At 35.1% G+C, this 23898-nt stretch overlaps 2 protein-coding genes across 3 annotated transcripts in view; one reads left to right on the forward strand and one right to left on the reverse strand.

Moving 5' to 3' along the window:
* Positions 1-6535, forward strand: part of COL3A1 (collagen type III alpha 1 chain) — a 41624-nt gene extending 35089 nt beyond the window's left edge. Inside the window, exons 48-51 of the mRNA XM_059055225.2 lie at positions 526-820; positions 1412-1599; positions 4407-4649; positions 5409-6535. Of these exons, the coding sequence (XP_058911208.1) occupies positions 526-820; positions 1412-1599; positions 4407-4649; positions 5409-5555 (873 nt within the window). The 3' untranslated portion in view covers positions 5556-6535. The remainder of the gene's footprint in view (positions 1-525; positions 821-1411; positions 1600-4406; positions 4650-5408) is intronic.
* Positions 6536-18154: 11619 nt separating this feature from the next.
* Positions 18155-23898, reverse strand: part of COL5A2 (collagen type V alpha 2 chain) — a 367799-nt gene continuing 362055 nt past the window's right edge. For both annotated transcript variants that reach the window (XM_067026444.1, XM_059055227.2), the window contains 3 exons: positions 22657-22844; positions 20212-20451; positions 18155-19525 (listed from right to left, as the gene is read on the reverse strand). In XM_067026444.1, the coding sequence (XP_066882545.1) occupies positions 19379-19525; positions 20212-20451; positions 22657-22844 (575 nt within the window). In that variant the 3' untranslated portion in view covers positions 18155-19378. The remainder of the gene's footprint in view (positions 19526-20211; positions 20452-22656; positions 22845-23898) is intronic.

Raw genomic sequence — 23898 nt, forward strand, 5'->3', positions numbered from 1 at the left:
ACATTCCACTTCTCAAATGGCTTCCATGACTCCTGTTTTGCTACTGATACCATCATTCTTAATACATTCCTATCCCACACTTTTGGAGTAAGCAGAAGAAAAGCTATTATCCCCACAAGTTACACAATTAAAACACAAGTAGGTTAAGTGGTGAGCCCCAAAACACAAAGTTAGATTCCAAAGTTGGGATCAGAATCTAAGTTTCCTGATCATAACCCCTCTGTCATGTCAGCATTAGAATTGCTTACATCATTTATACAGAAGGAAACATGAGAGAGTAAAATGTGTGTTCCAACACCAATTCTTCTTACACACTGGAACACACTAAGTGTCATAACAATGAATTATAGTTATAAATTGGTTAATATTTGATCACAAAACAACCCAAATAAACTTTTACTGAAACAATTACTATGACACAATATACTAATTGTTTGTAATGCATTTTGAGGGGCTAGCAACATATTTTTTTCAGTGGATACCAAACAAGTGCCCCTCAGTGATGTATGTTCTTACGCTTCCTAGGGCTCCCCAGGCCACCCAGGACAACCAGGCCCTCCTGGGCCCCCTGGTGCCCCTGGTCCATGCTGTGCTATTGGGGGTCCTATCACCACTGGCGTTGGAGGTGAAAAATCTGGGACTTTTTCCCCATATTATGGAGATGAACCAATGGATTTCAAAATCAACACCGACGAGATTATGACTTCACTCAAATCAGTCAATGGACAAATAGAAAGCCTCCTTAGTCCTGATGGTTCTCGTAAAAACCCTGCTCGGAACTGCAGAGACCTGAAATTCTGCCAACCTGATCTCAAAAGTGGTACGCTGGGGAATCTTTCACACTCATGGCAACAGGATAACAGAGAAAACTGCTTATATTAGAATTTGGGGGAAAGGAATATTTTACTGGGAATAGAAAATATTATATAGCAGAGATAGTACTTAAAGAATGTTAGTTGAATTAAAACTCCTTGATATTCTGAGTAAGAAAACATGAATTTTGTAGGTGTACTTAAACTGTAATGTAAATTCAAAATATGCCAAATGTAGGAAAATCTAAAGACTGTTTTATAGAAATTTTAATACAAATTATAGTTTGGCATGTCTTTTCATATCATCACAAAGTTGTCTGAGTGATAAACAACGTATAACACTGTGTTTGTAATTTGATGCAGACATAATTTGTAATTTAATTATTGCAACATTTACTTATTGAAACAATTTTTATAATAAATCTAATTATCATTTTTTTCAAATTAAGAAACAACTAAAAGTTCCTCTATTCTGCTACACTATAAAAGTACAAATACATTAGCAGTCAACATTATGAATGCCTTACAAAATCATTTTGGTCCAAAGCCCATTACTGGATATTATAACCAATTCCATTGTCCTTTTTGTGACTATTCAGGAGAATATTGGGTTGATCCTAACCAAGGTTGCAAGATGGACGCTATTAAAGTATACTGTAACATGGAAACTGGGGAAACGTGCATAAATGCCAGTCCTTTGACTGTTCCACGTAAGAACTGGTGGACAAATTCTGCGGCTGAGAAGAAACATGTTTGGTTTGGAGAATCCATGGATGGTGGTTTTCAGGTAAGAAAAGATATACCATTTTTCTTTAACTAATCCATCTCTACTTACCTGACTTTTTTGTTCCTCCCATTTGTTCATCACAAAACAAATTTAGTTAATAAATAGAAAAGTGAAAAATTTTATATACACAGGTAACTACGTTTATAACTTGTCTCTCAAAAGCTAAACTAGATTATTCTTCATAAGTTACCAACTTTCCTTCAATTCTTTTTTTTTAGGTGTCTACTTTATTATTTTATTTTTTAAACATCTTTATTGGAGTATAATTGCTATACAATGGTATGTTAGTTTCTGCTTTACAACAAAGGCAATCAGTTATACATATACATATGTTCCCATATCTCTTCCCTCTTGCATCTCACTCCCTCCTTCCCTCCCTATCCCACCCCTCTAGGTGGTCACAAACCACCTAGCTGATCTCCCTGTGCCATGCAGCTGCTTCCCACTAGCTATCCACCCTATGTTTGGTAGTGTATACATGTCCATGCCACTCTCTCACTTCGTCACAGCTTATCCTTCCCCCTCCCCATATCCTCAAGTCCATGCTCTAGTAGGTCTGTGTTTTATTCCCGTCCTACCCCTAGTATATCTTCATGACATTTTTATCTTCTTAGATTCCATATATATGTGTTAGCAAACGGTATTTGTTTTCCTCCTTCTGACTTACTTCACTCTGTATGACAGACTCCAGGTCTATCCACCTCATTACAAATAACTCAGTTTCATTTCTTTTTATGGCTGAGTAATATTCCATTGTATATATATGTCACATCTTCTTTATCCATTCATCTGTTGATGGACACTTAGGTTGATTCCATGTCCTGGCTGTTGTAAATAGAGCTGCAATGAACATTTTGGTACATGACTCTTTTTGAATTATGGTTTTCTCAGTGTATATGCCCAGTAGTGGGATTGCTGGGTCGTATGGTAGTTCTAATTGTAGTTTTTTAAGGAACCTCCATACTGTTCTCCATAGTGGCTGTATCAATTTACATTCCCACCAGCAGTGCAAGAGGGTTCCCTTTTCTCCACACCCTCTCCAGCATTTATTGTTTCTAGAGTTTTTGATGATGGCCAATTTGACTGGTGTGAAATGATATCTCATTGTAGTTTTGATTTGCATTTCTCTAATGATTAATGATGTTGAGCATTCTTTCATGTGTTTGTTGGCAATCTGTATATCTTCTTTGGAGAAATGTCTATTTAGGTCTTCTGCCCATTTTTGGATTGGGTTGTTTGTTTTTTTGTTATTGAGCTGCATGAGTTGCTTATAGAATTTGGAGATTAATCCTTTGTCAGTTGCTTCACTTGCAGCTATTTTCTCCCATTCTGAGAGATGTCTTTTGGTCTTGTTTATGGTATCCTTTGCTGTGCAAAAGCTTTTAAGTTTCATTAGATCCCATTTGTTTATTTTTGTTTTTATTTCCATTTCTCTAGGAGGTGGGTCAAAAAGGATCTTGCTGTGATTTATGTCATAGAGTGTTCTGCCTATGTTTTCCTCTAAGAGTTTGATAGTGTCTGGCCTTACGTTTAGGTCTTTAACCCATTTTGAGCTTATTTTTGTGTATGGTGTTAGGGAATGTTCTAATTTCATACTTTTGCATGTAGCTGTCCAGTTTTCTCAGCACCACTTATTGAAGAGGCTGTCTTTTCTCCACTGTATATTCTTGCCTCCTTTATCAAATATAAGGTGACCATATGTGTGTGGGTTTATCTCTGGGCTTTCTATCCTGTTCCATTGAGCTATATTTCTTTTTTTTGTGCCAGTACCATACTATCTTGATTACTGTAGCCTTGTAGTATAGTCTGAAGTTAGGGAGCCTGATTCCTCCAGCTCCATTTTTCTTTTTTTCTTTTTTACATCATATATATATATTTATTTCCAAAATGTTTTGTAGCCTGCTTGTGCCCCTCCCCAATCTGTGAACAATGTATTATGGGAACATTTCTTTTTTTTTTTAACATCTTTATTGGAGTATAACTATTTTACAATGGTGTGTTAGTTTCTGCCTTACAATAAAGTGAATCAGTTATACATATACATATGTTCCCATATCTCGTCCCTCTTGCATCACCCTCCCTCCCACTATCCCTATCCCACCCCTCTAGGTGGTCACAAAGCACAGAGCTGATCTCCCTGTACTATGCGGCTGCTTCCCACTAGCTATCTATTTTACATTTGGTAGTGTATATATGTCCATGCCACTCTCTCACTTCGTCACAGCTTATCCTTCCCCCTCCCCATATCCTCAAGTCCATACTCTAGTAGGTAGATGTTTTATTCCTGTCCTACCACTAATCTCTTCATGACATTTTTTTCTTAGATTCCATATATATGTGTTAGCATATGGTATTTGTTTTTCTCCTTCTGACTTACTTCACTCTGTATGACAGACTCCAGGTCTATCTACCTCATTACAAATAACTCAGTTTCATTTCTTTTTATGGCTGAGTAATATTTCATTGTATATATGTGCCACATCTTCTTTATCCATTTATCTGTTGATGGACACTTAGGTTGCTTCCATGTCCTGGCTATTGTAAATAGCCTCCAGTTCCATTTTTCGTTCTCAAGATTGCTTTGTTTATTTGGGGTCTTTTGTGTTTCCATACAAATTGTGAAACTTTCCTTCAATTCTTAAGACCTTCTTTACTCTAGCATTGTATGTTATACATGCAATAAAGACATAATCATACATAAAATATATGAACAACTTACATTACAATGACGATACTACACTGCATTAATCCCTTATGTATAATTGCAGCTAAAATGTTTGACCAGCCTTATTTGTTCCCTATCACAGTTTAGCTATGGCAATCCTGAACTTCCTGAAGATGTCCTCGATGTCCAGCTGGCATTCCTCCGACTTCTCTCCAGCCAGGCCTCCCAGAACATCACATATCACTGCAAGAATAGCATTGCATACATGGATCATGCCAGTGGGAATGTGAAAAAAGCCTTGAGGCTGATGGGCTCAAATGAAGGCGAATTCAAGGCTGAAGGAAATGGCAAATTCACCTACTCAGTTCTGGAGGATGGTTGCACTGTAAGTAACAGCATTTTTATAAGTATGCATCATAATGAGCTTAGCATTTCTTATTTAATTATGCTACTTTGAAAAGAAGGAATAAAAATAATGAGGGTGAACAAAAGATGGCATTTGGTGTGAATTATATTGAATCTACTGATCCATTCCAGGGAAGGTTAAATCACACAAAAAAATGAGTATATCTTCTCAACCTCCAGGTGAAAACCAGCTGATATGAAAGCAATTGAAATTTAAATCCATGATATAAAGTTTGCCAGATAATTTAGACAGTTACTAGCCACTCTACGTAATTGCCATCATATGGACTCAATCTAAAATCTCTTTTTAATTTTAAAGGTCAACTTTAAATCAATCATTTGTTATCATTTAAGAACAGAAGGAGAATTCACTTCTAATATTAACAGATTCCAATGTGAGAGACCTATCCACTTCTTAGTAAACCAGCTCTATACCTGGTAACAATGACCAGAGCCAAGGTTTCTGAGAATGGACTGGCCTGTGGCAATCTCCCTGTTGGGTTTACCCTGAAGCCCTATAAGGCTTTTGTTTAACAATATGGTTTATCAACTGGGAGGATTATCACTTTGAACTGGAGCAGGTCTCAGATGTATGGAAGATAATATACATGGCAAGTTGGCAACTCCCTTCAACAAATTTTTTTTAACTTTGTCAAACAGAGAAATTGTCTAAGTAATTGTAATGTCATGTTCACTTACTTTTTTCTTTTTTTTTTTTTTTTTTTGCACTTTTTTACAGAAACACACTGGGGAATGGGGCAAAACAGTCTTCGAATATCGAACACGCAAAGCCGTCAGACTACCTGTTGTAGATATTGCACCCTACGATATTGGTGGTCCTGATCAAGAATTTGGTGTGGACATTGGCCCTGTTTGCTTTTTATAAACCAAACTCTATCTGAAATCCCAGCAAAAAGTTTCACACTCCATATGTGTTCCTCTTGTTCTAATCTTGTTAACCAGTACAAGTGACCAACTAAGTTCCAGTTATTTATTTCCAAAATTTTTGGAAAAAGTGTAATTTGACCAAAAAAGAATACTTTTTTTTTTTTTTTTGCTGTTACACCAAATACAGTTCAAATGCTTTTTGCTCTATTTTTTTACCAATTCCAATTTCAAAATGTCTCAGTGGTGCTATAATAAATAAACTTCAACACTCTTCCAATAACACTGTGTTACATTCTTTGAATCCTAGCCCATTTGCAGAGCAATGACAGTGCTTACCATCAAAAGATAACCTTTCTTCTGAAATAGTCAAACATGAAATTAGGAAAGACCTTCCTGTTTCAACTACCTCAACCTGGTCAGAAACACAGATGAATTCTATAAGCCCCAGAAGATGAAAAAAAAATGTATAAAATACCAAATTTATAAATTTCATTGATTAAGTTCCTAAAATATTGGTTAAAAGAAAAAGAGTAGAGTGTAGTACAAGAATTTAAAGAAATATTTTTGAAGCCATAGTTATTTTAATCTTGAATATCGACTGCTTTTAAAGGTGCTTTTCCTTTTTCTTGTCATTGCTGGTCAAGATTACCAATATTTGGCAAGGCTTTAAAGACACATGTTCTGGTGCTAATGTACTTTCACTTTTAAAACTCTAAGTCAGAATTGTTGTCTTACGTTAAAAACACAGATGCACACCATCTGTACGTGTCTCCGGTCAAAAAGATTTCTTGGTGTGTCACTGCCGGGGACTCTTTCTCTGCAACGTGTAAAAGTCAACAACAATAACAAAAAACAAATTTTGGGGCTGCTTTTGTCACAATAACAGAGAATGTGTTGAAATTAAACTTTGTAAGCTTGTATGTGGTTGTTGATCTTTTTTTTCTTACAGACACTCATAATAAAATATCATAATAAACATTCCTGGTTTTTGTCAACTTTTCATAGATTTAAAAAATGCAAGTTCACAATCTAGTGATTTTTCTTAAAAAAAGCATATTGAATCCTAGCTCTCTGGCTTAATAATGCAATGACTTTCAGGAATATGAGATGATATAACTCATGCTGGGAACAATAATGCGCAATGGGGAATCTTGCAGATTTTTAGATCATATTTAGTGGAACTCCTTGGGGCATATTGAAAACTGAGGGCTTCTATATGACACAATCCCTGGAAATATTAACATAGTAAATTAGGGAGTCTCCAAGTAGTAGTAATCAGGGAGGAAATTGCTGGTAATTTAGAAAGAAGTAAGCAGGGTCTGGCAAAACAGACATTAATATTAAGAACAATTGCAAGCTTAGGCTTTTTCTACCACCTTTAAACACTGCCTCATTTCCCTTTTGGGTCAGCCCCTTCTCCACCAGAAAGTTATTAATCTTTTAGTTACTGCAAATGAAAATAGCATCGTCTTGCATACCAAACTTTATAGTTTGAAATGTATTCACTCTATATAATTAATAGTAATAATACTTTCAAAAATAAAAATTCCATCAGTCAAATGTCAAGACTCTTAGTCTACTTATCCTCCAAGCTAGAGGCAACCAATGTTAGCAGTTTCTTGTGCATATTTTCAGAAATATTATCTATCTATCTATCATCTATCTATCTGAGTCTATTTGTGTTATGCATTAGAAATTAAATTCCTTGCAGTTTCATTTTAGACATATTCAAAGCCAGCAATATTTGGTCAAGTCTTTCTCACATTGCATCACACTGATATTGGCTCTCCTGCCTCATCTTTCATTTATAAGGACTCTTTTAACTACATCAGCCCAGTCCCCAACTAGATAATTCAGGATAATTTCCCCATTTTTAGGTTAGTTGATTAGCAACCTTAATTCCTCCTTGCCTTGCCATGTAACATAACATATTCGCAGGATCCAGGGCTTAGGATGTGGACACATTTGGGAGCCATTATTCTGCCTACTTCAACAATGATGCACAGAAGTAAGGAGAATGGTGGTGGTCATAGCTGTAATGAGGGCAGTAATTCCAGGTTTCCAAAGAAACTTGGCCAGTAGTGTCAGAAATGTCATCCAGTGCCCAGTTTGTTGATTTCACCCGGCTGCTTCTGGGGTGTGATTTTGAAGATGGCTCTGAATGTCAGCATTCCCTTCATAGCTGTTCATTTTATGAACCTGGGTTCTATAACTTGCTCTGAATTTCCCTGAATTTCCAATAAAATCTATCAATTGCATTTCTTAAATCAGCCCAAGTTGGTTTGGGTTGTTTGCATGAATCCAAATGTTTTGGCCTGAGTAACTGGGAGAAAAGTTGCCAATAGCTGAGATAGAGGAGACTATCAAGGTAAAAGATTTCAAGAGCTAAAAGATTTAACAAGATGGGGCAAGTTAAATGTAGAATGCCTATCAATCATCTAAGTAAACTTGCTGAGTTGGAAGTTAGGTATAAAACTGGAGGTCAGAAGAGAGGTCCAGGTTAGAAAAATAAATTTAGGAGTTTCAGCATATATATGGCTTTTATATCCATGGAAGTAGATACAATCATTAAATAATTGAGTATAGAAAGAAAGGAGAAACTGTATAAGAACTGAATTCTGGGATATTTGAATACTTACAGGTTGGAGAAGTGAGGATGAAGCAGCTAAGGAGATAGAGTAGGAATAAAGGGAAACCAGGAAAATGTAGTGACCTAGATGTGAATAAAAATGTTTGCTGTTTAAATTTTAAAATTATAGCATATTAAGAGGATAAGGATGCTTAAGGTTGATATATTACAAGGCCACTAATTGTGTATTTTAAAAAGTAAGGTCACGTGAGGTTATATCAATATTCCTATGCCCTATAGATGGCAAATAATGATGTAATTAAATCTTCTCATTCACAGTTATAGTATCACTTTTTTACCTCTTTGTTGATGGAAAACTAATACAACTCTCTTTACCTTCAAGCTGGCATTTAAGCAAAAAATATTTCATTTATAAAATTTATTTTATAGGTCTTGAGGGTGAATTTTTGCAGTCATAACAGTATTTTTGGAAAATGGAGAAAAGTAGGAAGAAATATTAATTATCCATGTCTCACATCTGTGGATACTTCCTTAAAGTCTTTGTTGTATATGCTGACATAATTATGACAAAATACACTTGTAATTTTGTATGTTGCTTATTTCATTTAACACAATACCATTTTATCCATAAGAATTCTTTTTATTTTGTTAATAATTAGGAAAAACATAGAGGAAAATAACAGTAATGTATCCAAAGTTAGAAATAACATCAAAGTGATTGTACTTTTATCTAGTTTATATTAAAATTTTATTTGTCTGAGTTCTATCTTAAAGGAATGTACTTATTTTTAAAAATGAATCATAAACTGTGAAAAATATTTTCTTTTCAGGCAAAACTCTCCAATGAATCATAACTCACTAAGTGAGCTTGATACAACATTGGTGAAAATATTTTATATGATGGAGCACACATGAAAGCTCTCCCTAAATCTTTATGTTTCCCAATTTACCACACCTAAGGTTTTCAGAAATTTTTGAAGAATCACTTGTTGAGTTAATGTCATAAAGAAAAAAAGGCAATCATCCATAGCCAATATATTTTTAAGCAAATTCTTATCTGATCATATTTTTCCTCCTTTTTCTTCTCACCTCTTTAAATCTTGTTCAAAAACTATTTCCCTTTAAAATTTCACTAAAATACATAAAATGACTTTGGCATCTTTTAACCATATCTAACATGATATTCATTAATAGAAGAAAGGCTATCCTATGTCCATAAAGTTTATAAGTGGGGATTACTATATTTCACACCAGTTTAGTGATGATGGAAAAGCAATGATACACTTACTTCAATTTTGAAAAGGAGATATTTCATAATTAAATAGGTGGGAGAAAAAATAAAAAGATTTAAGCTCTGTCTTAGATTGGGTTCCCTGGAAACAGATTCTATGGCAACTTATGTGAAGATTTACTGAGGAGTCATCTCGGGAGATACAGAAAGTCAGGTTTGGACAGAAGGAGAAGCTGACCCATATGCAACTGACATTGAGGCTTTGGGAAATCCTACAAGAAGCTCTGGAACTGAGATGGCCCTTTAGAGTTGTTATAATTCACAGTAAGAGTGAAGGGTCTGTGTAACCTTGACTCAGGTGGTGATTGACTCTGGGCCAGAACCTGGAAGGGGTGGGGAGTAGGAGAACCTTCTGAAAGGCAGTCTTGGTGATTGAAAGAAATTTTTAATGAGGGGCATGGCTGTGAGTCCTCAGTAACAGATACTCTCAGGAGCTGACGCTTTGGCTTTGAAGAGAGAATATGGATGGAGCAACACATTATCTGCTAGAAGCTTCTCTTCCATGCTCAGCACTCTGTCAAACACTATAGGGAAATATAACACATGATCACTCCTTGTTAGGAATGTGTTGTCTAGAATAGATAAGTTGAACCCATATGAAATGGTACAAAAGCCTTCAGATGGTGAACAATTAAGTGCTAAATTATGCTGGGCCAACCATCTGAGATATAGGTAGTAGATGAGAAAAGGAATTAGCCAGTGGTGATTATATTGTCATAAAACTCTTTAAGAAGATAAAACTTGAGTTGTGTAATAAAGAAGGGGAATAATTTTGGTAAATTGTGGCAAAAAGGAAAGCTACTTTAGAGTAAGAAACAAAAAAAGAGGAGAAATAGGAGCAGGGATAATTATTCCATGCTCACAGGACAGTGAAGAATCCAGGCTACCTAAATCTATTTATTTCAACAACATTCCTGAGCAATTATTAAATGCAAGGCTCAGAACCAAGTGCTCAAAAAGGTTCAAGGAGAATGAGATTCCATGAAATTTAGAAAATAACAATGTCACGAGACTCAAAGTAGTAAGTTGTATTAGAGAGATCCAATGCACTTAGAAAGGCCCAAGGAAGGAACTGTCATGTCTGCTTGGAGGTCCTCAGGAAAGGCTATGTGAAGTATATTTGGCAACTTATATTAGCCCAGTTTCAGATGAAGCATGGATTTCATGTGGTGGTGTAAGAGATAAGGCTGGAAGTATAGTCTGGACCAGAGAGCTTAGAAGAGCCAGGTGACAGGTTTTTGTATTTTTTTTTTCTAATCTACATCTCAATGTAGACCCATATAAAGGTTTTAACTATTGGAAGGCTGTTACTTGAGGAGAGCCTTGAGGTCAAGGGAAGTGTAGTGAAACAGCATCAGATTTATGGGAGATGAAGAGACACCTACTGTGGAAGAAAGAAAGATGAATCAACATTTTAGGGAAGAAGAGGATTAGACTGAAGAACCTTGGCAAGGGATCAGAACACCTTTATTTTCAAAGACTAGACTGAGGAAAGAGTCACAGAGTATAGACATAGTTGCTGGGAAAATTAGGTTAAGAGGCGACAATGGGGACAGCAAGAGGAGGACCTCAGAAATCAGGCAAGAGATGTTTCTATTTAACACAGAAGAACTCAGCGGAAAGTTACACAACTCCATTCTTACAGCTCTCAACGTGGCAGTTCACCATGACAGTGATTCCTTTGGAAGTGTAGCTGAACATGATAAAATGTCTGACTGATTGGAGAACACTAGGTCAGGGGCAGTTAAGTAGATTTGGAAAGTACCCTTATACAGATGGTCGATGAAATCATCTGGCTCCAGAATGAAATCATTAGGGATCAAAACTTCCAAAGGAAAGGGGAAAAGGACAGCATGGTGTGCCTGTGGTGGGAGGGGTTATGTGGAGAAAGCATCAACAAGCGTTGGATTTGGCATCCTTGGTTTTTTATGGATTAAGAAAAGGAGGGTTTAATTTTGAGGGCTAAGGTTGTGATTAACTCAAGGGTTATGAGGAGAGAGAGGAGATTAAACAGAAGGAGGGTTATCATTTGTGCTACTGATAAAAATGATTGGGGTCTGATTTTCAAATCTTGTCTTGAATTTAAACCACCTGGAAACTGTCTTCAGTGGTATCAGCAAGAGCACAGATTTGAAGGAGTGAAGGCTGTAACTGCCTGTAAGAACCCACAGGGCACAGCATTATGCAGAGAAACTTGTCAGATGTCTCAAGGAGGGGCTTGGACTGCATCTTCCTATCTGAATCTGTAGGGCTTACATTTGGACTACAGATGTCTTCAATTTTGTTGCATTTTTCTCATTAAAGTGACTAACAATTGTCATTCTGTATCTCCAGCTGCCTTTCATTAGAAGATCTATCTCATAACAGTTTCAACTCTTGGGAAAATTGTTCACATTGCATTTCTGCCTTCCTCTGTTTATTACCATCTGAATCCACATTTTTTTACTTCACATATGCGCAGACCAATTTCTTATACTATTGATGGCATTTAACTGTAATTGCTTATATATGTAGGCTTTTGTTACACACTCTAAATTGTGGTGAATCATATTCTTAGATAAAAATAAATGCACTCTTCATATTTTTGTTTTTGTTTTTAACTTGTAAGATAGTCCCACGGTAAGGCATCGATGTGAATTAAATATCATTTGAGGTGTTTGTTGACGGCATCAAAATCAAATCCTGCAGAGAATTAAAAGTGTAAGTTGTATAGGATTATGCTTAATTAGTACAACTTCATCTTTAGGGATCCTTATTATAACAGTCTCACAGGTATCTTTGCTTAGATTGATTTTCAACCAGAATTTTCATCTTTCTTCATATTTCTTTCTATTGGTCTTCTTGAGTTTAGTCAAGAAAGGGCAAAAATGAGAATAAAAACTGCATTATTGCATCAAAGGAGGCTTCAGGTAATCTTTTCCAAAGTTCATGGTTACCTTTAACAACCAAGTTTTGGGATCCTACAACTAAAAAGTAATATTCCTAACTTTCCTCTTTCTCTCTTTTCCCCTTAAACTCCAGAGGTTCCCAGTGATGTGTTCTGGCTCACTACTCTCCTTTGACGTCCTTCTTGAGTGATCCCATTCCCACCCAAAGCTCTAACAATTCCTTGATGTGATGGCTCACTTATCTTTAGGTATAACACCCACTTTACCTCCAGAGAGATGCTCCATACACACATCAGTTACATCCTCAGCCTGTTTCCTTTTCTATTTCCCCATGTTAGTAAATGTCATCAGCTTCCATCCAGGTACCTAAGAAGCCAGAAACCTGAGAATAATCCTAAATCTCTTGCTGTCTCACCCTCTCACTCTTTCATCAGATTTTGTTGATTCTATTTCTTCAATCTCTTCAAGTCCATCTCTCTTTCTCCATCCTCAGTGGCACTGACTTCTCATTCCCTGTTACTTTTTCTCCAAACTTGTTCTAACTAATCTCTCTGTTGTCAGTCTCACTCACAGTAAAAATTCTCCCTGAGTATTGCTGCCGAGGTGATCTTTCCAATATGCAAATCACAATATGTATCTTCTTTGTTTAAAATGTCAGTATTTTGCAGTAAAGGTTCTCTTGATATTTTGGATGGTTCAGATTTTGTTCAAAGGGATTGGCTTGCATGCAAGATATCAACATCTTTGGCCCATCCATAAAATGCCTAGAATATTTCCCAACTGTTATAACCACAAACACCCTCCTCACACATTTCCAAGGGTTCTCTAGAGAGTATGTTTACACTCCCAGCTTATAACCAAAACTAGCTGCCTAAAAAAAAAAAACAAAAAAAAACACAACTTCTTCAGAATAATTTTCAATCTCTTTAGCTTGACATACCTTCATGGTACCTCTTTCTACTTTAACTCCAAACAATCCCTTGTAGGCAGTCCACTGCCATGTCAGCCTAACTGGGATTCTCTGAACAAGCCACAGCTCTTAAGAACTGCATACCCTAATTTATGTTGTTCCTTATATCTGGTATGCCTTCATTACTCAAGACACTGCCTTAATCCCTCACAACTCACTAAGAGAAAACCTTTCCTAGTCTTCCTTGCTCTCCCTCCTCTCCAAATCCCAGCCTACTTTAGAGGGCTTAGTTCTGTGGTTCCACTGGGCATACTCCATTTAGATCAGTTATAACCATGTATTTATTCAATTCAGTTGGTGTATTGGTCTGTTTTACCCACAAAATGGTAAAAACAGCATATAAAGCATGGAATGACTTCCTGTAGCGTCAACCGGATACTACATTCCAAATAAAAATATACCAATATCCTTACATGAAATACACAAGCAATACATACACTCACAACAGATTCTTAGGCTATAGTGTAAATTAATCAGCCACCATTGTGAAATTGGTTTTGTTATGTGAATTTTAAGTTCCATTCTATTTATATTTATATCTGCAATTTTTACAAATGATATTTTAAGTTACTCATCATCTGTTAAAATTCATAGTTCTGGAAGATCCCCAGTGTATCCTGTTCTTTCTCCTACCCCCAGATCACTTCTGCTGGCACTATCTACTCACATTTACAGGAACTCTAAGTAAACCAATTTGATAAAATGACTGTAACTATACTTTCCACATCCAGTGGGAAAAACAGACAGAAAGTGTATGTGAGTGTTTTCCCGCATCTTCTTTTACACCTATTACAATCAAACATTTTAATATTTGTCAAATTCTGATAGATGAAATTTAATATCTTACTGTTTTGGTTGCAGTTTTTATTTCTAATGGCATTATATTTCTTCCACATGTTTATTGGCCTTTATATTATGACTTTCTGAATTATCTATATAGGATTCTGCATAATTTTGCTTTTTTGTACTGATTTTTAAGGGGTTTTTTTGCAAATAAAGTATATGAAGTCTTTTCTGTCATAGTTATTACAAAAATTTTCCCTATTTAAACAAGCTCTTATGCATGCTCATTGAGTTTTATAATATAGATTTAAAATTTTAGAATCTGATATTTCAACATTTTACTTTGTTATTTATATATTTGTTTTCATTACCATTCCAAGATTATTAAACTACTCAAAATATTATGCAAATACTACATTTAGAGGTTTTTTTAAAAGTGAAATATTCAGTCCATTTGGGAAATGTCTTGGTTTAAGGACTAAGGAAGGAAACATTCTTTAAAATGATAAATATCTATCAAGTAACTGTAACAGCATTTATTGAATTAATGAGAATTAATTTAATTATACATTAAAAATATAATATAGACATGTATTTATATATTTATATATAAATCTAATATAGATATATAGATTCTTGCCTAAGTACTCTTCTTTTACCATGGTCAGTAGATTTTTATTATTTTTTTTCATATCTAATAGGAAGAGTGACCCGTCTTTACTCAGCATTTCTGTTTTGGGGGGGATTCCTTGTCACTTTTCTTGCATATTTTTGATTCCAACGAGTTCTAAAATGGTTTTGTCATGTCTCATGCTTTTAAGATCCTACAGGGATTTTGAGTAAGATTGTACTAAACTTATATTTTAATTTAGGAAAAAGAATTACATTTTTCAAATACTGAGTTTCCCTATGTGAGAAAAAGGCACAATTATGCCCATTTTATCTTATTTTACATACCTTGGTCAAAAGTTATAGTTTTTTTTTCAATCAGGTTCTATAAAAGTCTTATCATGTTAGGTCCTTAGTGTTGTATGTTGTTATTGCCTTTGTGGATAGAATCATTTCTTCTGTTAGGTTTTCTATCTAGTAATACAAATAGAAACAGTAATCATAACACAATAGTAATAATGACATATGCTTCATACTAGTACATAAATCAACTATAAATATTCTCTAAATATACTTTTCCAGTTACACAGTAGATATTTTCTCATCATTCACTCAATGAATGTATTTTGAACAAACACAAATATCAAGCAGTATGTTGGATCTTTGTAAAGAGCCCCTGCCCTTATAAAAAATACAATTAGTAGAGAAGACTAAGACTAATCAAATAATCATACAATTACAGAAAGCATCATAATTTGTGCTATACGGAAAAAATACAAGGTGCCAAGAAAATTTATAACGGGGGATGTTATCTAACCTGGGAGGTAGGGAAGGGTGAGGACTCTAGGAGGATTTCGTGAGGATGCAGCATCGAACAGAGCTCTAAAAGATGAGTCCTAGTAAACCGGGCAAAAGAAATGCAAATGCAGATGGCCTTTGACAGGATGGGGAATCTGGTTTAGGAAATGGACAGAAATTCATTGTGTGTGAAGCAGAGAATAAGGCAGATGGTGGCAAAATGAAGCTTGAAAATTAGGCAGGAAGTCAGGTCATGCCAGAGCCTCATAAAGTTTAAGTGTTTTTGTCTTTATCCTAGAAGTTACCAGTGAAGCTTTTTAAGGATGTGTGTGTGTGTGTGTGTGTGTGTGTGTCTGTGTGTGCACGCGTGCATGTCTGTGTGTTGTGTTGGATGGTGGTGGACAGTGAGGTGACATATTCAGGTTTATATTTCAGATTGATTGCTCTGGTTCTCCTGGGAGTAATGGATCATAAGAGGGTAAGAATGGATGCCTAAAAACCTTTTAGAAGGCTATTGAAGGAGCCCAGGTGAGAAATAATGATAATGTGAACTAGGATAGTGGCAGTGGAGGTAGAGCGAAGGGTATGGCCATAAGGAACATTTAGGAAGCAAAATTGAAAATACTTAGCAATGCCAGGATTCTGGCATTGTAAGGGAGAGAGAGGCTACAAGAATGACTACCAGGTTTCTGGCCTGCCTAAATGGATGAATGATGAGGCTCTTGCCTGAGATAGGGAACACAGAACATAAATCAGCTTTGAGATATAAGTATCGTAACTTTTTGAAACATAATGAGCTACTAGTACTTCTGAAATCCAAATGAAGATGGTGAGTTAAACATTTACGCATGCATTTCTTGAGCTCCCAGGAAAGATTTAGGTTGTGTATATACATTGGAGCTATTGACATTAGATAGAACTCACATGGATAAAGCCGGTGATGAAAGAGTATTGAGAGTGAGGGTAAAGAGAAAAAGACTGGTCCCTGGGGAATGCTGACATTTACATATTGAGTAAAATGATCATTGATAAAGGAGACTGAGAAGAAAAGCTGCTCTTGGGTAAGCCAGCCAGTCTGATTAAAAAAAAAAAACAAAAAACCATCCTACTGGCATGCCCCACACTCCATAGGCTTTTAGTTGTCTTTGAAGCATCATTGCCTTGGTTTGCCACTGTTGGACCTCAGCCCTAAATCAGCTTTTAAGAGATTATTCTTAGTCTCTCCTAAAATTTTCATAATTTCAAAGAAAAGTGTTATCTTGAGGTGTTCTTTTTTCATGGTGGGATAGGAACTCTAAGTGAGATGGTTCCAATGATTTTTTTTTTCCAGATTTTTCTTGCACTTGCTTTCTGCCATATAACAACATTGATGTGAGAAGAAATGTTCTCTACAATTCCTTTGAATCTTTTTTAAATTTAAAATAAGTTACATTGAAACTGGTTCATTTGCCAAATTTCGTGTTAGGAGTCTGGGACTTTTTTGGCATTGTTTGTGTTTTCTTTGCTATTTTTCTTCCTTTCTGTTCATTTGGGGAATTTTCATTTGTATTTTTAATAAAGTAATAATAAATTAATGTCACCACCCTCCCCAGCTGCAGATTATTTCACTTCTGATGATGCAGAGTTTGGGGTGTGTGTTGGACATGACGGAAAGAAGTACACTCATCTAATGAAACCTATAGATCTGGAACAAAGGCAAGAAATTTGAGGGCTTCTGGAATGGTCTGGGACGGCCTTTTATTTGTAACATTCCTGAGGTTCAAATAAGAAGTGTTATTTCTATAGTTGAAAATTATTAGTGCTTTTGACTTAAGAGAATCACCACATATTTCTGGCTCATCTAGCTGAACTTGTACAACTTGTATAGGTTGGACTTGGAGGAAGTGTTACTACAAACAAAACTCACAAATCTTTAGGTATATACATATTCAAATATTCAAAATCAAGACGTGGAGCTCAAATAATAACCAACTTGTGAGAAAACAATACTGTGAAATAAATATTGAAGGTAAAACTCTGAAAACATTTAGGCTAAATTCATATGTGATACACTGAGACAAACGTTTTATTATCACAGTTTATTCAACCATGAAAAATAAGTTGCTTTTCTCTTGTTATCAATAGTCAGTACCCTGAGATTTTTAAGAGCATAGAGAGTGATAATTAGTGTCATGTTGCCTTTGTGAGTGACGCTGCAAATTGATTTTCTTTATAAGCCAGTATCTACATGATGAAAGGTATTTGTTATTTTATCTTTTAAACAAATGGCAAACAAAGAATACCACAACACCTAACTTTTCACTACTGAAAATGAAATGGATCTTATGTTCAAAGGAATTCCACGAAACGAAAACCATTGACATGACAAAAGCGTGCATTTAATTCAATGTTTTGCAGAGATACATGACTAAAGTTGTGTGCATGGCTTGTCCTTTGGGATGGTCCCAGCTGTTTATTTTTAAAGAAAAAATAAAAATGGAGCCAACAAATGCAATTAAGGGAAAAAAATCCTTGAGACATAAGGGGACCTACATGTTCTAGTCTAAGAAAAATGCAAGTATTACAAAACATTCCAGATACAGTATGACAGATGAACAGTGAACAGGCACTGGAACAATGCTCCTTCTTTCAGAAACGGGAAGTGTAACAGTTGTATTTTCACAAATGGTATTGATGAAACCATCTTTATTTTTAAAGAATTTTATAGAAGGAATTTTAGCACCATCATTAAAGGAAAAATAATAATACAGTTTAGCCCTGCCTATCTCCAGTCTTGGAATAATCACAGAAGCATAGCACCTTTTAGTATCTAAAATATAAACAAGACTAGTTAAGTCCATCCCAGCTTGTAGAGATGAGGTAGCTCATGCTAAGAAATGTTGGGTCATTTTTCCTATGAGAGTTCAAAGGCCAAATGTTCTAATTCCAATCATCAGATTTGATTAGAATCAGCTCCACAACTCTGAGTTTCGAAATCTTTTTCTTCATTACAGGCCTCAAGAAGATGAGATTGTACATGTGGAAGACTCTCAATTTTGGGTCCTGAACATTTGTTTTTAAAGTTATGTGGAAATTATTTAGCATTCTATATTTTTTTAAACAAGAAAGTGCAAATGTATTCAATGGTATACTCATTTAACTTCTACCTATATTGATAGATCGAGTCAAGAGGGAAAGGTAGCTTTAAACTTGAATGAGAAAGTTTAGGTTCAGCACACTTTACAAAAATTTAGGATTACTTTTTTTCAGAAATTCCATTGAATATATACTATTTTAACATTCCATTTAAGACAGTGAGAAACTGATATTTTTTTCGTGGTTCCCTTTAAAGAGTATCCATGTTAGTTATACAATATCAAGACATGCATGTGGGTTTCAATCACAAGGATAAACATTTTGCTTTCATTTTTAATTGATAATCTGGAAATGAGAGGTCACAAAAGGGTACTACTTTCTATTTTTCCAACTGCAGCCACGTGAAATAAACATGTGTTGTGGTTTTATATACCCCACTCTTTAAGCTATCTGCCAGGAAGAAAGATTTTCTTATAAATACTAAGCAACTTTGTCATTACATTGAAATAAATTGAAGAAAATGGAGATTTATTTATTCAAACAGTTTACTTTTTTTAAAGGTTGTCATTGATCATCTTAAACCTAAACTTCTTATTGAAAAATATTTTAAATCAATTAAAACTTGAGGATTGTAAGTAAAATAAATATTCTGAAGGATAAGGAGGCCAGGCACTTAAGACCATATATACAATGCTGATGCAGAATCAGCCATTACTTCAAGAGTCTCAGGATCAGCTTCAAATAGTCAAAGTCCTGTGAATGGTGGTGGTCACTGAGGGTTGGGGTGGTGCTCATTGTCGATGTATCTCGGCTTGCTTCACACAAAACAAACTGGCCCAATTTCGATGCCAAATTCTTGGTCTGTACTGCCGACATCCACAGGGGCAAGATCTATAATGGGCAAGCGTGCTACATTCTGTGTTCTATATTCATAGATGGTCTTGCCCACATTTCCATTTCGTTTCTGGAATTAAATGGTACAACGGGTTAACAGCATATACAAATTATTCCAAAGATTTTGGACAGCAACTTCCAAACCGGTTTTTATAAGGTAAAAGCAATGATTTTTAGAGCACTATTTAAAAGTAAGAGCGCTGTTAACATAAAGCGAGATACTGGCATAACTGGCGGGCAGTTCTCTCATTCTTTAAATTGAGAAAATGACCTTTATTCTTTTGCAGCTCCCCAAATGGTCACTAACAATATAAATTATGAAAGCCTTTTTGATTTTCACAAGTGAAACCATAATTCATCATTAAATATTTTCCTTTTTTATATCTAGGTATGCAAGGGGGAAGACATATAAATCAGTGAAAAATATAAGGTAACTCAGATTGATTACATATTTTAGAATCAGGAAATTATAAGCATGGAATTGAGATTAAATAAACTAAGTAACTTGCAGGAGAACCAAAGTGAGTTTGCAAAAGAGCTGCAAGGATCCAGTCCTTTATTGTTTTGTATTAAAACCTCTACCGGCATTTCACGTACTAACACACATTCAAACTTACCCAAAGGAACAACTATAAACAAACTGCTATTGTGTTTATATACAGGGTAAAATTGCCCCCACCTCTAGTGCCAGGACAGTATTTTTAACAAAATGATTTTTTTTCTTCAACCAGATCAATATGGATCAAAAGTACTTACAGAGCAAGTATCATGAAGAACTACGTATCTGAATCTAACGTTTCCCTCTGCTTTGATTTCTAAGTCATTTGACCCTTTGAGAACCACAGCTTTCTTGAAGTTTTTAGCTTGATCATCCATGTACCCTACACTGTTTTTACAGATGTAAGTAATGTTCTGGGAGGCTTCTTTCGATAAAAGGCGCAAGAAGGTCATTTGAGTAATGGCTGCATTTGGTGACTGGTGGTCTCCATAAACAAACTAGAAAAACAAAAAGAGTCGTTGTTATACGTGTCTACCCCTCTTGAGTTCTCATGGTTGGACTAATAAAGTTGGCACAAGACGGATTAACAGGAGAAAAAGAAACAACTTTAATTCAGGACACAGAGGTCTCATAGAAATGGGACCTAAGAAGTGGCTAAAGCAGGCAGCTTTTATACTTTTTAGACAAAAAAACAAACAATAAATTTGAGAGGAATTGACAGGACAAAGAAACCTAGGTTTGGGTATGTAATTGGTAAGGAATTTAAAGTTTGGGCTTGGGTAGTAAATTAATAAGGAAGTAACAAGGTTTGTTTATACAGCCTTCTTGGCTCTAAATTCCCTGTCTTCGATGATAAAAATGTCTTTTTGTCCCCCAGTACAGGGACGGCACCTTTCACAAGGGAGATTTATTTCCTGCTTTTGGGGAGACAGAGAGCAGGGCCAAATTGTCCCTGTTGCATCAACTGTTACTTAAATAACTTTAATTCAAAATAATCAACATGCCACTGAATCATATTTTGGAGCAGCTTGCCCTGGACCCCAATATATGTAATACTGATGAGCTTTACAGTGGTGTGTGTGTGTACTGATTTCAGACAAATTAATTTTGAAGAGTATTATTTCTTTTGAAGAGTATTATTCTTTCATATAACAAGATATTCTACCTATATACATAAAAATATCTTAAAGTTTCTATGAAAATTCACAAATAAGAAGCTTTGTCCTTACTATCCCAAACAAGTGGTGATGAAACCAAAGATAATTATAACTCACCAGAGAAAGTTTAAGTATTTTTAAATTTGCTTCTCTATTTGTTTCAAAAAAAATCTTGAATATTACTTTTTAGAAGAAGTTATATACTTGAGCATAGGTTTGGATATTCAATCATGTAGCAAAAATAACTCACTGTTTTTATTGTTAATTATAATAAGATTTAGGACTTAACTACTGGTATAAAATCTTTTTTAACCCGACTGTTATATACTTGTAGGAAATATGAAGTGTAAGTTTTCCATTAGCTAAAACAAATAATCAAAAATAACTTCCTACAGGATATTTCCTACCCATCTTCTACTTTGAGCTTTATTTTCAATGCTCCTATATGAGCTTTTTACATAATATGTTAACTAAATTACATTTCACTTAGGTATATTTAAATTAAAAAATTTTCCTTTTCATTAAATAATGGTAGATTCTAGTATATCCTGCATATACCCATAATGTCCTCCTACTATGTTTATTATGAACAGGAGTTCTGAGAAAAGGTCAGGAGCAGAGTTGAGAAGGAAATTTCAGAGTTAGGCTGCCATAAAGAGGTCTGGAATAGAGTTAGAATCTAAACACTGGACCATGAAAGAAACATAGAGGGGACTAGACTCAGAAAAATATCAATACAATTTATATAATCATAAAAATGCCTTAAGTTTAAATAATACTACAAGGTTTGCAAAGTGATTCAATCATTAAATAATATTATAGTAATTATCTAATATTTATCCATAACTTAAATACTAGACACTATATTAAGCAGTTTATATACACACAGAAATTGTGAGATAAATATTATTGCCGTCACTTTTTTTTTGCGGTACGTGGGCCTCTCACTGTTGTGGCCCCTCCCGTCGTGGAGCACAGGCTCCGGACACGCAGGCTCAGCGGCCATGGCTCACGGGCCCAGCCGCTCCGCGGCATGTGGGATCTTCCCGGACCGGGGCACGAACCCGCGTCCCCTGCATCGGTAGGCGGACTCTCAACCACTGCACCACCAGGGAAGCCCTGCCCTCACATTAAAATGGCGAAACTGAAGCTCCAAAAGGTTACATGACTTCCTAAGGTCCCAAAGTTAGTAAGACATCCAGGTATGAGTCACCTAGGTCTCCTGACGCTAAATATACTTCCTGTCTTCCAACTATGGCAAGATCCCTCCCTTCAACTCTACTCCACAGTCAGTGTCATGTGCATTAAAGGAGCTAATGTGAAAAAATAATTACTTTTGGACTTTCCATCAATGGGAAAATTACCATTCAAAATTTATGTTAATTTAATTCATAGTAATGTTTATGCAATGATACTACAGTTGTAACTAATGAGAATATATCACTTCAAAATAAACCCAGTCAAAAAATAATAGCACAGTCCTAAATAAATACAATAAATAATGACAAGCAATGAATAAAATTTTAAGTAAGCATATTAAATTACCTGAGATCCTCTATTCATATCAAGACCATACCAAACAGGCTTATTATCAGGAGATTTGCTGGCCCACCAGGTTTTACGTGGTACACTGGATGGGTTTGCTGAAATACATGTTTCTCCTGTTTCCATGTTGCAATAAACTTTGATTGCATCTTCAACAGATCCCTGGTTAGGATCAATCCAGTACTCACCTATTTTCCAAAATAAAAATATTTGCTAAATAAAAAGAATTTTAAACATGATTATGAGTCTCTAAAAGAATTAACAGAGGGTTTGAAAATATGAACGCATTGATTAAGGACTCTTTGAAGGGAGAATCGCAGTTAAGGAAACACTCTGCAGCTAAGGAAAAAGTAACTGTTATGCATTTGGGCCCTTTCTACATTCCAGGCACCTTGCCAAAAGGTGCCTAAGGCTCAAAACACAAACGTGAAGAAAACATCATTATACCCATTTTACAAATGAGAAACTATTCCCATTTTACAAATGAGAAACTATACCAAAAAGAGAGAATCCACAGTAAGTAAGCAGCTTTGCCAAAATGAACGTGTTCCCACTTAGTTTGTAAAGCCAATATTTTAAAACAAATAATAATGGAATGTAATAAAATAATGTATTCAGAAGTATGAATAAAGTAAGTAAATGAGTCAAACTACAATTAGAATGCTATGAATTATCTCACTGGCCTTAATTAGAATTGATCTCATGTAGAAGAGATCCTTGAAGCAGGCTATACCAAGATAGTGCTGGGTGCTAGAGATACAGTCAGTAAATACACAAACTAATACATTTTTGTGTATATATGTCTATGTACACATCTGTGTGTATATTTTGTACATATATAAAATATATGTATATATATTACATGTATATTTATATATGTATATATAAATATATATCATTTATATAATAGTATATGTAATATATGTGTAAAATATATAAATATATGTATGTATATATAAAATGTAGGTATAAAATATATAAATATATGTATGTATATATAAAATATATATATAAACTATGTATGAAAAACTGCATTTTAAATGAAATGAAGGGGCATTTATTTGGTGGTGGGATGTAAGGTATAGAGTTAGTAATCGAATTGCCTATTCTGCAAAGATAACAATTTTAGCTATCCCTGTCAATATCATTTCAAAGTTAACTGTAACTCTTAAGCATTTCATAGCTCATTCCTGTGGCCTAGGATCTTTCTTTTCCAGGTCTTATTAGATTAATTAAAATGAT

Source organism: Kogia breviceps, chromosome 2 (genome assembly GCF_026419965.1).
Source record: "Kogia breviceps isolate mKogBre1 chromosome 2, mKogBre1 haplotype 1, whole genome shotgun sequence".
NCBI lineage: Eukaryota > Metazoa > Chordata > Mammalia > Artiodactyla > Physeteridae > Kogia > Kogia breviceps.